Source organism: Mercenaria mercenaria, chromosome 4, assembly GCF_021730395.1.
Source record: "Mercenaria mercenaria strain notata chromosome 4, MADL_Memer_1, whole genome shotgun sequence".
Classification (NCBI taxonomy): Eukaryota; Metazoa; Mollusca; class Bivalvia; order Venerida; family Veneridae; genus Mercenaria; species Mercenaria mercenaria.
The window spans coordinates 9830796-9844046 of record NC_069364.1 but is presented as its reverse complement, the minus strand read 5'-3'; the positions used below and the strand labels follow the sequence as shown (position 1 = coordinate 9844046).

At 34.3% G+C, this 13251-nt stretch overlaps 2 protein-coding genes across 4 annotated transcripts in view; both read left to right on the top strand.

Moving 5' to 3' along the window:
• The window catches only part of LOC128556196 (E3 ubiquitin-protein ligase rnf213-alpha-like), a 119149-nt gene extending 115777 nt beyond the window's left edge, over nt 1-3372 (top strand). For 2 of the 3 annotated variants that reach the window (XM_053540364.1, XM_053540363.1), the window contains exon 68: nt 607-3372. In XM_053540364.1, coding sequence (XP_053396339.1) covers nt 607-781 — 175 coding nt within the window. In that variant the 3' untranslated portion in view covers nt 782-3372. The remainder of the gene's footprint in view (nt 1-606) is intronic. The other variant, XM_053540365.1, reaches the window with a different exon arrangement.
• A 4054-nt stretch (nt 3373-7426) lies between these two features.
• LOC128556120 (E3 ubiquitin-protein ligase TRIM33-like) lies at nt 7427-12150 on the top strand. The gene is made up of 2 exons (XM_053540041.1): nt 7427-8438; nt 12076-12150. The coding sequence occupies exons 1-2, from the start codon at nt 7482-7484 to the stop codon at nt 12148-12150; spliced, it is 1032 nt and encodes a 343-aa protein (XP_053396016.1). The 5' UTR covers nt 7427-7481.
• The last annotated feature ends 1101 nt before the right edge of the window (nt 12151-13251 follow it).

The window sequence follows — 13251 nt, the reverse complement described above, 5'->3', positions numbered from 1 at the left end:
TTAATTATGCTCCCTTTTTAGTTCCATTATTCGAATATTGTACTCGCCATCGGCATGGCATTCATGTTAAGGTTCTTTTTATCTACTGTTCCCCCATTTTATCATCAAACTTCACACAAGTGTTGGTGCTGCTGAGAAAAGCGACATTGTATGTTTAGGTCGGTATCCTAAATGTTAAGGTTACTCTTGTCTTATGTAGTAATACTGCTGTGTGGTTAAAGTTTAATGGCAGGCTTCTCAATTACTCTATCTCTTTTCTTTCTTAATTTGTATTATCTTCTGCACCTGTTATCACCCAACCTCATAGTAAAGTATTGGTTTAGGGTCAGTAACCCACTGTCCTCTGACAGCTCTTGTTTTCTATTTACTCAAAAGTCCGTTCTAGATGGCGAGTTATCTTAAAGTTATCTGAATACATTACATATATGGTATGCTTACTCTTACAAACTAGAAGAAAATGGCAGCTTTGATTATTATGGTTCTTGCACTTCGTTACGTTTATGGTTTCCGCATTTTTACACGATTGTTGCACTATTCAGGTTGTAAATGGGCGTATTTTGCCATGCTGGATGGCGCCATGTTTTGAAATTTGTATTACTTTTACAGACTTGGAGAATGGTTGTATGTATATGTAGACAGCATGGACAATCCACCGCTAGAAGTTGCTGTATTGACAGACTTCCCAGAGGAGATTTTGTACAGACACAGTGTTCATACATGGGTCAATGCTTACCGTATGTTGAGAGAGAAACAGACAGGAAATTATCAAAGGTTCCTATGAAAGCCTCACTAAAGACAAATGAATTGTGACATTTTTAAAGAAAAAGTTTAATATTTTAATGATTTTATATATTGTGAAATAGGTTTTGATCCATTACAGTGGTTGTTACGATTAAGGTTTTAGCTGTTTTACGTGAAAAAGATTGAAACTGATGTTGCTTTTGCTTGTTATAGATCGATATGATGAAAATGTGACTTGTTAAATGTAAATTCAAGCAAGTTTGTTTTGTTAAAAAATGGATTTAAAATTGTTTAAATCTGTCTGTTTATGTGAAACGTTGTTAATGTGTGAACTGGTTTGCTTTTTAACATGTTTTTGTGGATATTATATTCAGTGCCATACTAGTTTGTCGGTTGTAGTTATTTTCATGTTATGTTTTTATTTTTAAGCGGCACTGCAGCGTTTATGATTTTTTTCTTGACTTTTACATGTGTTAGGTTTTTATATAAGTGTACGTTCTATTTTGTAGATGTGTTATTAGATGAGTTGGATTGTTTTCAGTAAATATTTGCGATCGATGACGTGAAATTGATTATTATGCCAGATTTCACGGTAAAGTTACGTATTAGTGCGAGTAATAAAGATTGGTTTGTTATATGCTGCTATGTTGCTTACCCTTTTTGACTGTGTTGTTTTATTGCAGTGATATTTCGGTACTGCTTCAATCTACATGGGTAGCTTTTACTTTAAGAGATTTGAATCTGCGCCTTATTAATTGTACCAAATATTGGTAAAAGCATACATGTACAACTTTTTTCATTTGTTTGATTTATTCATTTGATCGCAGTTCGGTAGACGTGGTTCTTTCCTACTGGGGTTGGGGACAGAGGGTTCCCGTGGAAGTTGTTAAGCGCCATGGGCAATACTGAATGTTCCAAGAAAATGGTTTTAAAAAATCGGTGTTACCAGGAAAATGGTTTTAAGAGATATGTGTATGAAAAGAATTGGAACCACTGCCTTACCCTTGCATGATCGTAAGAGGCGACTAATAGTGTCTTAACACTTGGTTTTGCAGTAACTCTGTGATTCCAGCAGGTATGCAAATTTTGATTCCATACTTCATGTTTTTATTTCGATGTAAATGAGATGTGGAACCAAAATTTGTAGTCCTGTTTGGCGCCATACAACCTATACTGTGTTGGTGCGCCGTAAAACCCAAATAAATAAATAAATACAGCTGAACGGGATTCTAACTGACTAAAGAGAGATGAGGAATGTTTTAAGTGAACCACTTAAACAGCGTCACTTCTTACTGCAGACACGCCGCCTGGAGATTGTCATGAAATAAAATTGTCGAAACACTTGCTGAAGGATGGTTCTTGGCTGAGGATATCAGAAACTTTTTGTTTTTGGTTATTTATGTAACAATAATTATGAGACATCAAAAGATACATGTGTTTCTGTTGTATATTAGGAACTTACCCATTTATGTTATAAGATGTGTAAACATTGTACAGTGTTTTTAATAAAACAAATAGATTTAATATTGAAGCATACATAATAATTGTATATGACATTAAAATATTGCATATTATATTTTTCTTTTGTTTTTGAAACACTGCATTGTGTGACACGTAATATTTGTATGATGATTATTTTAAAACAAATGTGATTTGTCGCTTTAAGACATGTTACTTTTTTGAATTGGTGGTGTCTGACCTATATTACGATAAAACGCTTTGTCTTAAATCTCTGTCCATACTAAATCGGAGGAAAATTGTATATCGATAAAAAAATTCTTCGAAAACAAAAGTTATGATGAACATTTATTTTTGGGTCGAGCAACCTAAAACATAGACTCGATATGAGGCGGTAGGAAAATGCAACTAAATCTGCTTGATATCTTTATGTTGCGATTTGTTTTACTTCTTTTATACAGCACTGGTATTTTTTATCAGATGAGCAATTCAGTATATGAAATAATATTCAAAAACTTTATGTTCACAATAAATGTCATATATATAACTTTTCCCATCAATGTACAGTGACTTTAACATTATCTGTATCTAATATGAAACAGTTAAATTTTCAAATTAAATTAACCTGTTTATTACATATTTTCATGGAATTATTGGAAAATTGGAGTATAATATAATGTTATATTTTCACTGTGAACATAAAGTTACACATAAAAGAATTTATTTTTATTACAACGAGTGATCAGAAGATCCAATATTTTCACGTGTTATTAACCCGACCATTTTTAGTCCCGATATATTTTATTCAATAGTGCTTATTATAAAGATGTATAAGGAATTGTTCAATCTGTTGTAATTGTTTGAATCTTTTATAATATACATAATTTTTGAACGTTTGAATGATTTGAAATTATTAAAATAAAAGGATCTTATTTATAAAGGCTTGGTTATGGTGCATTCATACATATCCAAGGTTTACTTATAACGTTATACTGATATTCGTCTGTTAGATATACTTTTTGAACTCGGACATTTGACATTTTAGTGGATGCAGGTAACAACTAGAAAATAAAAATTTCCTGTCGTGGAGGAGAAGGTTTATCCAATGAGGTTTGCCGAACCGGAAAAGCTTCCTCCATCTCGGCAGGAACCATGTACATTGTATCTGACTTATTCTGATTCTACAAAATGCACCACGGCGAGTAGGAATGCATCCACAACAAAAGGATCGACCTCTTCTGTCAGGGTATCAACATGTTCATTTGGTCACCCCTTTGTTAGGTCAAAAATCAAAGAAGGCATTGGATAAACTACGTTCCTTTCAAAATTTACCAGTGGTTGCCAGGAAGACAACATCTTTTATCCTACCGCCGCTACATTTATTAGGCCAATATCAGCCTGCCATGCAAACTTCAGGTTTACGCTGTCACTATATGTTTATCCAGTTAACACATTTTACGGACTATTTTAGACCCAATTTCCGGTCAAGCGAACCAGATTATCTATTGACAATGTAGATTATTTGATTGAAACTGGAAATGTTGAATACACAAATAATAGTTATTTATTATTCATTACAATGAAATATTTTTCTCTTGCTTCATCATTTTTTGAAAGGAATACTGTAAAACACTGAATAATTTGTTGTCTGCTATCAGAATGTTTGAGAAGTTCAAGGGGAACTGGAAAGGCCTAGTTTATGATGCTTAAAATATTATTAATGTTTTAGATGAGATGGCTCAAATTGTTCAAGAAATTTCTATTGAATAATGATTGGGAAAACAGCAATTTCAATGCGGAAACAGCTGACACTGAATTCCAAAAGTCAAATCCGATGATATGGTTGTTGTTTATGAAGTTCAAGTTAATGCACTCATCTTTTGACTGTGCCAACTATCCAGGATGCTTGAACAATGATGCTGCTTCTACCAAGAGCTAAGATCACCCGTGGAAAGGTCGACATTTTTTTAATTTAGATAATGTGGTATGAAACGAAATGGAGAAAACGAAGAAATTCAGAACAATGATGTTGAATATGCTGCCAACTTTGTACTGTCAAAACAAGATGGCAATGACAGTCATCAGAAATATTGTCAGCCTTATTGACCGCACTACTCCTCCATCAAAGGCTGGAAAGTCACTTTAATATTATGAAGTACAGGATCTAGAAGAAGACTATATACTTGCTGACGAACAAAATTGGTTTAGGAAGATACTGTCGTGCGATGACCATATATATATAAACATGACAGTAATTCTAACCTAAATAAGTACGTAGAGATGAAATTAGGATATAGTGTAAATAGACATAACTGCAATATGACGGACTGGTTCGTTTGTTAAAAAGACCTTAAACTGGGGGAATATCTAAATAACTTGAACCTGATAAGGGTGGATCCTTAAATGTCCTTTAAGTAGTTTACTTAACCATCAAATATATTCCATACTGTTTAAGTTTAAAAACAAGACCTTTATGCCATACTCTATCAACTGCTTTGGATATATCACAGAAAACAATCTCGGTAGAATCTCTACAGTCTATTGCTGTACATATTTTACTGTATATGGCAGTAAGTTGGTATACCGTGGAATGACCTGGTACACTGGTTTTGAAATATTAAAGACTTGTCGTGAAAATGATGCGTTCATTTACTTTTCCGATTCAGCTAATAGAAGAAATCGGCCTATAGCTTGATGTTTCATGTTTATTCCTTTTTTTGAACAGAGGCATAACGTGCTAGTTTCCACTATTATGATATTAAAATACCTTCAGACAAAGAGCGAGTAAAAAGTAAAAGCATTGAAACTCGGAACGTTTTTGATGTTGCTTTTAGCCTTTTATGGCGTATTGCATCTAGTTCATATTTTTGAATGAGATAAAGGAATCATGCATATGTTTACTATAATCTGTCTCGCCTAATTATGGACCTTCGACACTTTATTTATTGTCAAAAATGTCACCGTGAATACCAGACGGTTAATATCGCTATGAACGTTTTTCATATTTTTTTAAAAATTTAAGTTGAAGTTAAAAATCAAGATTTTGTGATTTTCCCCATATACTTGCGTTGTAAAATGACGGTTTCGTCCATTCCAATATGTCGGCGTCCATATAAACGTCATTTGGGGGTAGCGACGTCTGATCTACTTGTTGTTGAAAACATTTTTGTAACAGATATGGAAGAATAAAGCCTTCGTGCCTGTACGATTTTCTTGCTCGGTAGGCCCTGAATTAACAGTTCCCTACCTATTAACCCAGCAAACAAAAGACGTATTTTTTTGGTTGTTATGACGTCTTTTTTTGTTCTTTTTGAAAGGTGCGTTCACGTCTTTTAGAGACGTCTTTTGGTGACGTCTTTTTCGGTTGTTTTTGAAAGGTGCGTTCACGTCTTTTAGAGACGTCTTTTTCACGTCTTTTAGTGACGACTTCAGAAACTCCCCATAAAACATTTAAAAATTAAAACTAGCACAACAGAAAGATAAAACACATGTTCACTTTAAACATTTAATATTTACATTTTCAAAATCAAACCAGTGTTAGCCAAGAAACATGATGTTATGATACATATACTTAACAACTGATGATTCCACATAATACATATACCCACTCATGTTTATACTGTAAAAAACACACCTCTGCTATATTTTCTAAAACAACTGAAACTTTGAAGCATTAAATCCAAGAAGTAACTATTGCTATTTACATTTCCTCGTTTTCCGTTTAAAATGGCGGTCTACATGTAAACACGTGGTATGCTGGATTTTGATTGGCCCGCACCTAGTTGGAATTTATTTAAGGCATGGGAGGTAAATCGTTATGTACAGGGCTTGTGTATAGTTGCCTCTCTTTGAAAATGTTTACAACGATCGCATTTCATTTCTGATAACAGATTTTCGTTGTTTTTTTTCAAACAAATTGTGCTGTATTATCATTGCACCTAAGAAGAATAAAAGTTGAATTCTATTTTTGCAAAAACGTCTTTATGACGGAATAAAAACGTCTTTTAAAAGACGTCTTTTTTGCATGCAGAACGACGTGAAAAACACGTCGTTTTTTGGTCACAGACGTCGCGACCAAGAAACAACCAAATAAAGACGTCTTTTTCTGGTCACAGACGTCGCGACCACGAAACAACCAAATAAAGACGTCTTCCAGACGTCTTTTGTTTGCTGGGAAGCAGTTATTTCCGTTTCAGTTTATCAGCTTTTTGATGAAATTGTGTTTGTACTTAATCGTTAGTATATATAAGATTGATTATTTATGTAAATTTAACTAACCAGGGTGATTCTGTTTGATGAGTTTTGAACGTGGCCTATAAGTAATAATATGAAATAAAGCACTGCCTCAATCGGGAATTGATCCGACTTCAATTCATCCCATAACATTCTACACATTTTTTAATTCGATAGTAAATATCCCTTTCGGTATATCGCATGTTACCGTAGAGGGATCGATTTTGTTAAAGGTAGATTTTGGAATAAAAACAACACCGCCCATATTGTATTGTCTCTTGGATAGACGCACCCTCCGGGGAGGTATATTTATTTATGTGAACTGTGCCCACTAGGTGCTTTTATTTACAAGAGCACACTGCGTGTATATATACCATATATCCATATTTGTACTGATGTGCAAGACCTTGCGGTTCGGGCAAGTTATGTGACGTATTACCGCCCTCGTGAAATTATTACGCCCAACGTATAACCGCCAATCGTGCATAAATAGTGTTAAAACACTTTTGCCATAAATTATTTCTTAAATAAAAGAGAGTAAAAGATTAAAATGATAAAATGACTAGCTCGAACTCGCAATTAAGGATGTAACTGCTGCAATTCAATATTGCTATATTTTCTGGTGCTTGGTATCATGGAGTCCAATTAATATCTGTGTAATAGTGTGGAGGGTGTTCACTTTCCATTACCTCTCATGAACAGATTAAATCAAATCGAGTCTGCAATTATTTTATTTTTTTGGTTTGTTGGTTTATTTCTTTATTATATTTTTTCTTCCTGTATAGTATATTCATAAAATAATTATTTAACTTCTACTTTTCAATACATAATCTTCAAAATCTTAAATTGTTAAGATATTGAAATTGTATAGTCAACCAGACAACCGTATAACATTACCTTTTATTCTCGGTCCGTAACAGATAGCGCATACGTGCAAATATAGTATTATTATGACCCTTTTCTTCATGCCACAGCAAAAATCAATAGCCTAAGGTATAAAATAGTAGTTTATGATTACAAATCGGTTTAAGTGCATGATATAATTTAAAATGGCGTCTTCATATCAAAATGATTTCACACAGGATTCGGATGAAGTCCCTGAAATGCATTGTGAACAATGTGAATATTTTGGTGAGTCTGTGGAAGCGGAAGGGTTTTGTGTAAATTGTTTGGAATACATGTGCAAGTCTTGCTTGAAATATCACGCAAGACAAAATCAACACATACTACAGGATAGGAAAACGATGCCACAGGATTTTTGTTTTGAGCAGTGTCAAGTTCACAAAAATAGGTTTATACGGTTTTACTGTTCAGTCTGTGAAAAATGTGCATGTATTAAGTGCAGAACGAATGACCATAAAAAGTGTACTGGTATTGGCCATGTGCCAACAATTGCTAAAGGAATAGAAAACGGCAAAGAACTTAAAGAGCTTTTAAAAGACATTAATCTTATTTCAACGGAATTAGATAGGACAAAGAGAATACTAAATACATGCATTCAGCAGACAGATTTGCAACAGAAACATGAAAAAAGAGCAATAGAAAAGAAAAAAGAAGGCAGGAAAATACAATTGAAACAACTGCAACAAATGCTTACCGATAAGTTTGACAGATTTAAGACGGATATGATAACAGTTATAAATAAAATACAAGAAGAAAATACTGCATGCCTAACGATGGAACTAAACATGTTTGATATAGAACAGACAGAAAAAGAGAACAATACTTTGGCAAGCTTGGAGAAGGCTACCACGACAGGTATCTCAAACATGAGATCACTTTTAGCGACAAATGTAACCTTGAACAGTGGAGTTCAAACCGTATTGTCTGATTTGAATCAGAAACAGAACACAGCTCAACGGTGTAAACTTTTCCTTGCATTAAAAACAGCAATGCCTTATATAAAGATACAAAAACAGAAAATGCAAGAGTTGACAACCGCAGTACAGTTGACAAGTGATTTGCCCAAACAGACGAAAGAAAATGTAAGGGAATCCGATAACGAAGTAAGAAATATCTCTCTCGTATATACAAGCTTCTTTGTTTTCGTAATTATCACTGCTGATGACGTATTAAGATATAGGTATAGCTCTCTTAAAAATACTTTCTACAGTTACCGGTTAAAATTTAAGCTCACCTGGGCACAAAACTTTGTCGTCGTCAATCGTCAACAATTTTGTTGTTATTTGTTAACACTGCTGATCAGTCAGTATTTCGGACCAATCGTAATAAACTTTAGTTTGATAGGGGTCATCTGGATTTAAAAACTAGGTAACGAGGTCAGTCCACAGAAAATATTTTAACACACTGAATATGCTACATTTTCTACCTTGTCTTAATGACACTACCAGAGTCATTTGCCTGTATGAAATCATTGTCAAGCTGGAATCTGGGTTATCTTGGGCCTAAAACTAGGTCACTAGGTTTAATCATAGAAAACCTTTATTTACACTTTGGGGGCCACGCTTTTCTTTTTTAATCTTTATAAAAGTGTATTAGAATTTACAAAAGAAGTTCAAGATGAAACCGAGTCATACAACGTAAGTAACAAAGGTCAGTGTAGTACCGTCTATTTCGTGTATTTGTTAGTTTTTTGTTAGAAATAGATCAAGCGAAGAACTAACTCCAGAAATGTACTTTTTACTTCAAAACTAACATGTTTCGTCCATTGGACTTCATCAGAGTATAATAACAAAACAGTATGACGTCACAGGAAAGTACGACGTCAAAAGACGTTACCCATTTTGGCGTAATATTCACATATAGTATAGGATCAAAAATAGATACTTATTCCCTGCAAAAATTGCAAAGCAAAAATAATATTAATACAGGAAAGGAAAACTAACTAATATGCAAAAATACATTAGGAAGAATCTGTGTGAAAAAATGAAAGACTAAAATAACATTTTAGCATTCATGCCATATATCCGATTGGAAATTGGAAAAATCCAATTGGACACATTTTTTTAATCATCTTTTTTTGTAAATAAGAAAATTAAAAATAATGCAAAACTATATCATTTATTGCTCCTTGGCCCCTAAATTACCATCCAAGCTAAAACAGAAGTTTCTAAGTCACTTAGAAATGGTAGTGAAGTTTGCCAAAATCCTGGTTGTGCAAAGATATCCTGGTGGCTGTTCCAGGCTGTATTCAATGTATGAATCCAACGAGTCTCTTTTAAGAGCCTAAACCAGTCATTTTTTGCCAAGTCGATTGGCATGAAAGAAAAATCACTAACAGAGTGATTTTTAGAATTGAAATGTTCAGATACATTTGTAGGAGTATCAGGAAAGTGTCTAATATCAAATTTATGGCTGTTCATTCTTTGTGAACATTTCTGATGTGTTTGTCCCACATATTGTAACTTACACTTTTTGCATGTGATTAAATAGATAACATTTTCAGACATGCAGTTAAGATTTTGTTTAACATCGTAAGTTTTTAAAGTTTGAGAGCTTGTAAACTGTGCAGATTCAGTGATATTAGCGCAATGAGAGTTAAAGATTTTTTTGTTGGGTTTTACGTCGCACCGACACAATCATAGGTCAAATGGCGACTTTCCAGCTTTGATGGTGGAGGAAGACACCAGGTGACCATCCATGCATTATTTCATCACGAGCGGGCACCTGATACCTCGTGTATCTATTCTATATAAAAGTTTGTCCGCTTTGTATCTTTTTACCCTTGCAGAGGATCTGCAAATAATTTCCACAAACGATTTGTCATAATGAGTTGTACAGAACCATACATTACAGCTCAAGGTCGTAGTTAAGATAAAATATCAAAGTATGATTTGTTGTTTTATTTCAATATATGATGTTTTTACTTTGTGACCGCTTGATGTCCGTCGTCAGTCGTCCGTCCGTCAACATTTTCTAATAAAAATATTTTTCTTAAAAAAAAAAACAATGGGCAGATTTACACCAAACTTCATAGGAATGATCCTTGGGTGGGCCCCTTTTAAAATTGTTCAAAGAATTGAATTCCACATAGAACTCTGGTTACCATGGCAACCGAAAGGAAAAACTTTAAAAAATCTTCTTGTCCAAAATCGCAAGGCGTAGAGCCTCTATATTTGGCATGTTGCATCATCTAATAGTCCTCTACCAAAACTGTTCAAATTATGCCTCAAGGGTGAAAAGAGGCCCTGCCCCGGGGGTCTGATACATTGACTTATATAGGTAAAAACTTTAAAAAATCTTCCTGTCTGAAACCACAAGACCTAGGCTTTTGATATTTAGTATGTAGGATTTCCTTGTAGTCCTCTACCAAGATTGTTCAAATTGTTGCCCTGGGGTGAAGAGAGGCCCCTCACGGGGGTCACAAGTTTTACATAGACTTGTATAGGAAAAAAACTTTAAAAATCTTCTTGTCTGAACCTGCAAGGACTAGGCTTTTGATATTTGGTTTATTGCATTGACTAGTGGTCCTCTACCAAGATTGTTCAAATTATGCCCCTGTGATGAAAATAGGCCCCATCCAGGGGGTATCAAATTTAACATAGACTTATATAGGAAAAACTTTAAAAGAATTCTTGTCTGAAACCACAAGACCTAGGCTTTTGGTATTTGGTATGTTGCATTGACTAATGGTCATCTACCAAAATTATTCAAATTATGCCCCATGGGGTGAAAAGAGACCCTGCCCTGGGGTCCCAAGTTTTACATAGAGGGACATTTTTTAAAAATCTTGTCTAAAACCACAAGAACTAAGCTTTTGATATTTGGTATGTTGCATTGACTAATGGTCCTTTACCAATTTTTTTCAAATAATGCCCCTGTGGTGAAAAGAGGCCCTGCCCTTGGAGTCCCAAGTTTTACATAGACTTGTATACGAAAAATCTTCTTGTCTGAAAGTTCAAGGCGTATGCCTTTGATATTTGGTATGTAGCATTGCCTAGTGTTCTCTAACAAGACTCTTCAAATTATGCACCTGTGGTGAAAAGAGGCCCTGCCCTGGGGGTCACTTGTTATATGAGTTATATAGGAAAAATACTTCAAAAATTATTTGATCATATTTTCTAGACTGTTTAATTATAATTACCTGATGACCCCAAGTAATTAAGGGTCACTTGACTGTGATCTTGACCTACTGACCTACTTTCTTGTTTTTCAAGATAGAGCCTTGAAATTTGGCTGACGTACACAGTTTTGCACACCGATCTTAAAACTGACTTTTAATGACCATGAATGTGACCTACTGATCTACTTTCTTAATATTTCACCATCGGTTTACATTTGAAACATGTTCACACAACTGGGAAATGATTTCAATGCTTACTTATATTTGACTTTCTTACCTGATCTCTTACACTTGTCCATGTAGCTCTTATTACTAAGGTGAGCGATCCAGGGTCATCATGAACCTCTTGTTTCATATTGATCTCTTTCGGTTTTGTCTGTTGAAGGTCAGTAAAGAACATTCACAGCAATCACAAAAGCATATCATTTGCCACACTGAAATACTGTTTCAGCCATGGGATCATACGGATTGTTCTATGTTCAGTGTATTTGATCTAAGGCATATAAATTTGGTAAAGAGAGTGGGATAGGGGATTGAAGTTATGGAGAAAAAATGTTGTTTTGTATGAAAACCTGTATTTGAATTGTGGTATCTCTTCATACAAGTGCCTTATTTTGTAGGCTCCCGATACACTGACGTTGAATGATCTTCCAGAAAGTGTTGACGAAGAACGTATATGTGATTTATTCAGGTAATAGTTCAGTTTAGGCAGTAAATCACGGAATTTTGTAGATCTTATATACCCTAAACATATTCAGTGCACAATTCAATTAATCATTCGGCCGGCCGATTGGTAAACCACCCGATTAGTCATTCCATTAAATAACTAAAGGTCCTCCAAAATTTGAAGTTCTGGTAATTCAGTAATTCATAATAAAATAACAACTCTTTGCTTTAAATGACCTGATACCTGACCATTATTTTGAATATAGACTCTATAACGTTTCCTCAATGATCTGAGTTCAATAAAGATTCTTTCCGGATCAGAATTCCATGATTCAAGTTCAGAAAACTAAATTTTTAACAACTTCCACTTTTAGACACAGGTGCCCGTCCAGTCTTGGTGCCCATATGGGTGCCGCCCCCTCAAAAAAAAAAAAAAAATTAAAAACACTGTTTTAAGTCTAAAACGAAAAAAAGAAAGATTTTTTCCCTATATAGATCTATACTCTTACATGTAAGGAAAACTAACTAATATGCAGTATAGGAAAAAAAAATTTCAATTTTTTAATTTCGTTTTAGGATTAAAACAGTGCTTTTTAACGGTTTTTTTTTTGGGGGTGGGTGGGGGGGGGGGGGTTGGGTAGGGGGCGGCACCCATATGGGTACCAAGACTGGACGGGCACCTGTGATTTTAGGCGATGTCTTGTTTACAAAAGTGGTGGTCTCACATACCTATTGATAACTGAATGATAAAATAGTTGCATAAATATGTCTTTTGTAGTTGTTTTTAAACAAGTTGTCGTCGTTTTGATTCCGGAGATTAAATAACTGTATTCTGAATGACTGCACAAAACGTTAGTTGGCACACTGTTCACAAATAAGATATTGTCCGACACAGCAAAGAGAGAACTAAATATTTTCACTCGACTAACAATTATGCGTTATAAATTTTTTTTTTTATACTTGTAATATGCAAAAACCTTAAAAGATATATCTTTTTCTTAGGTCTTAATATTTTGATGTCACAGTTTATCAACGCATAATAAGGTTTTCACATGTTACGAGTATTATAACTTAAGCATTTATATTGCTTCCGGTGATACCGGTATTGTAACGTTTTTACGCAGTCTGAT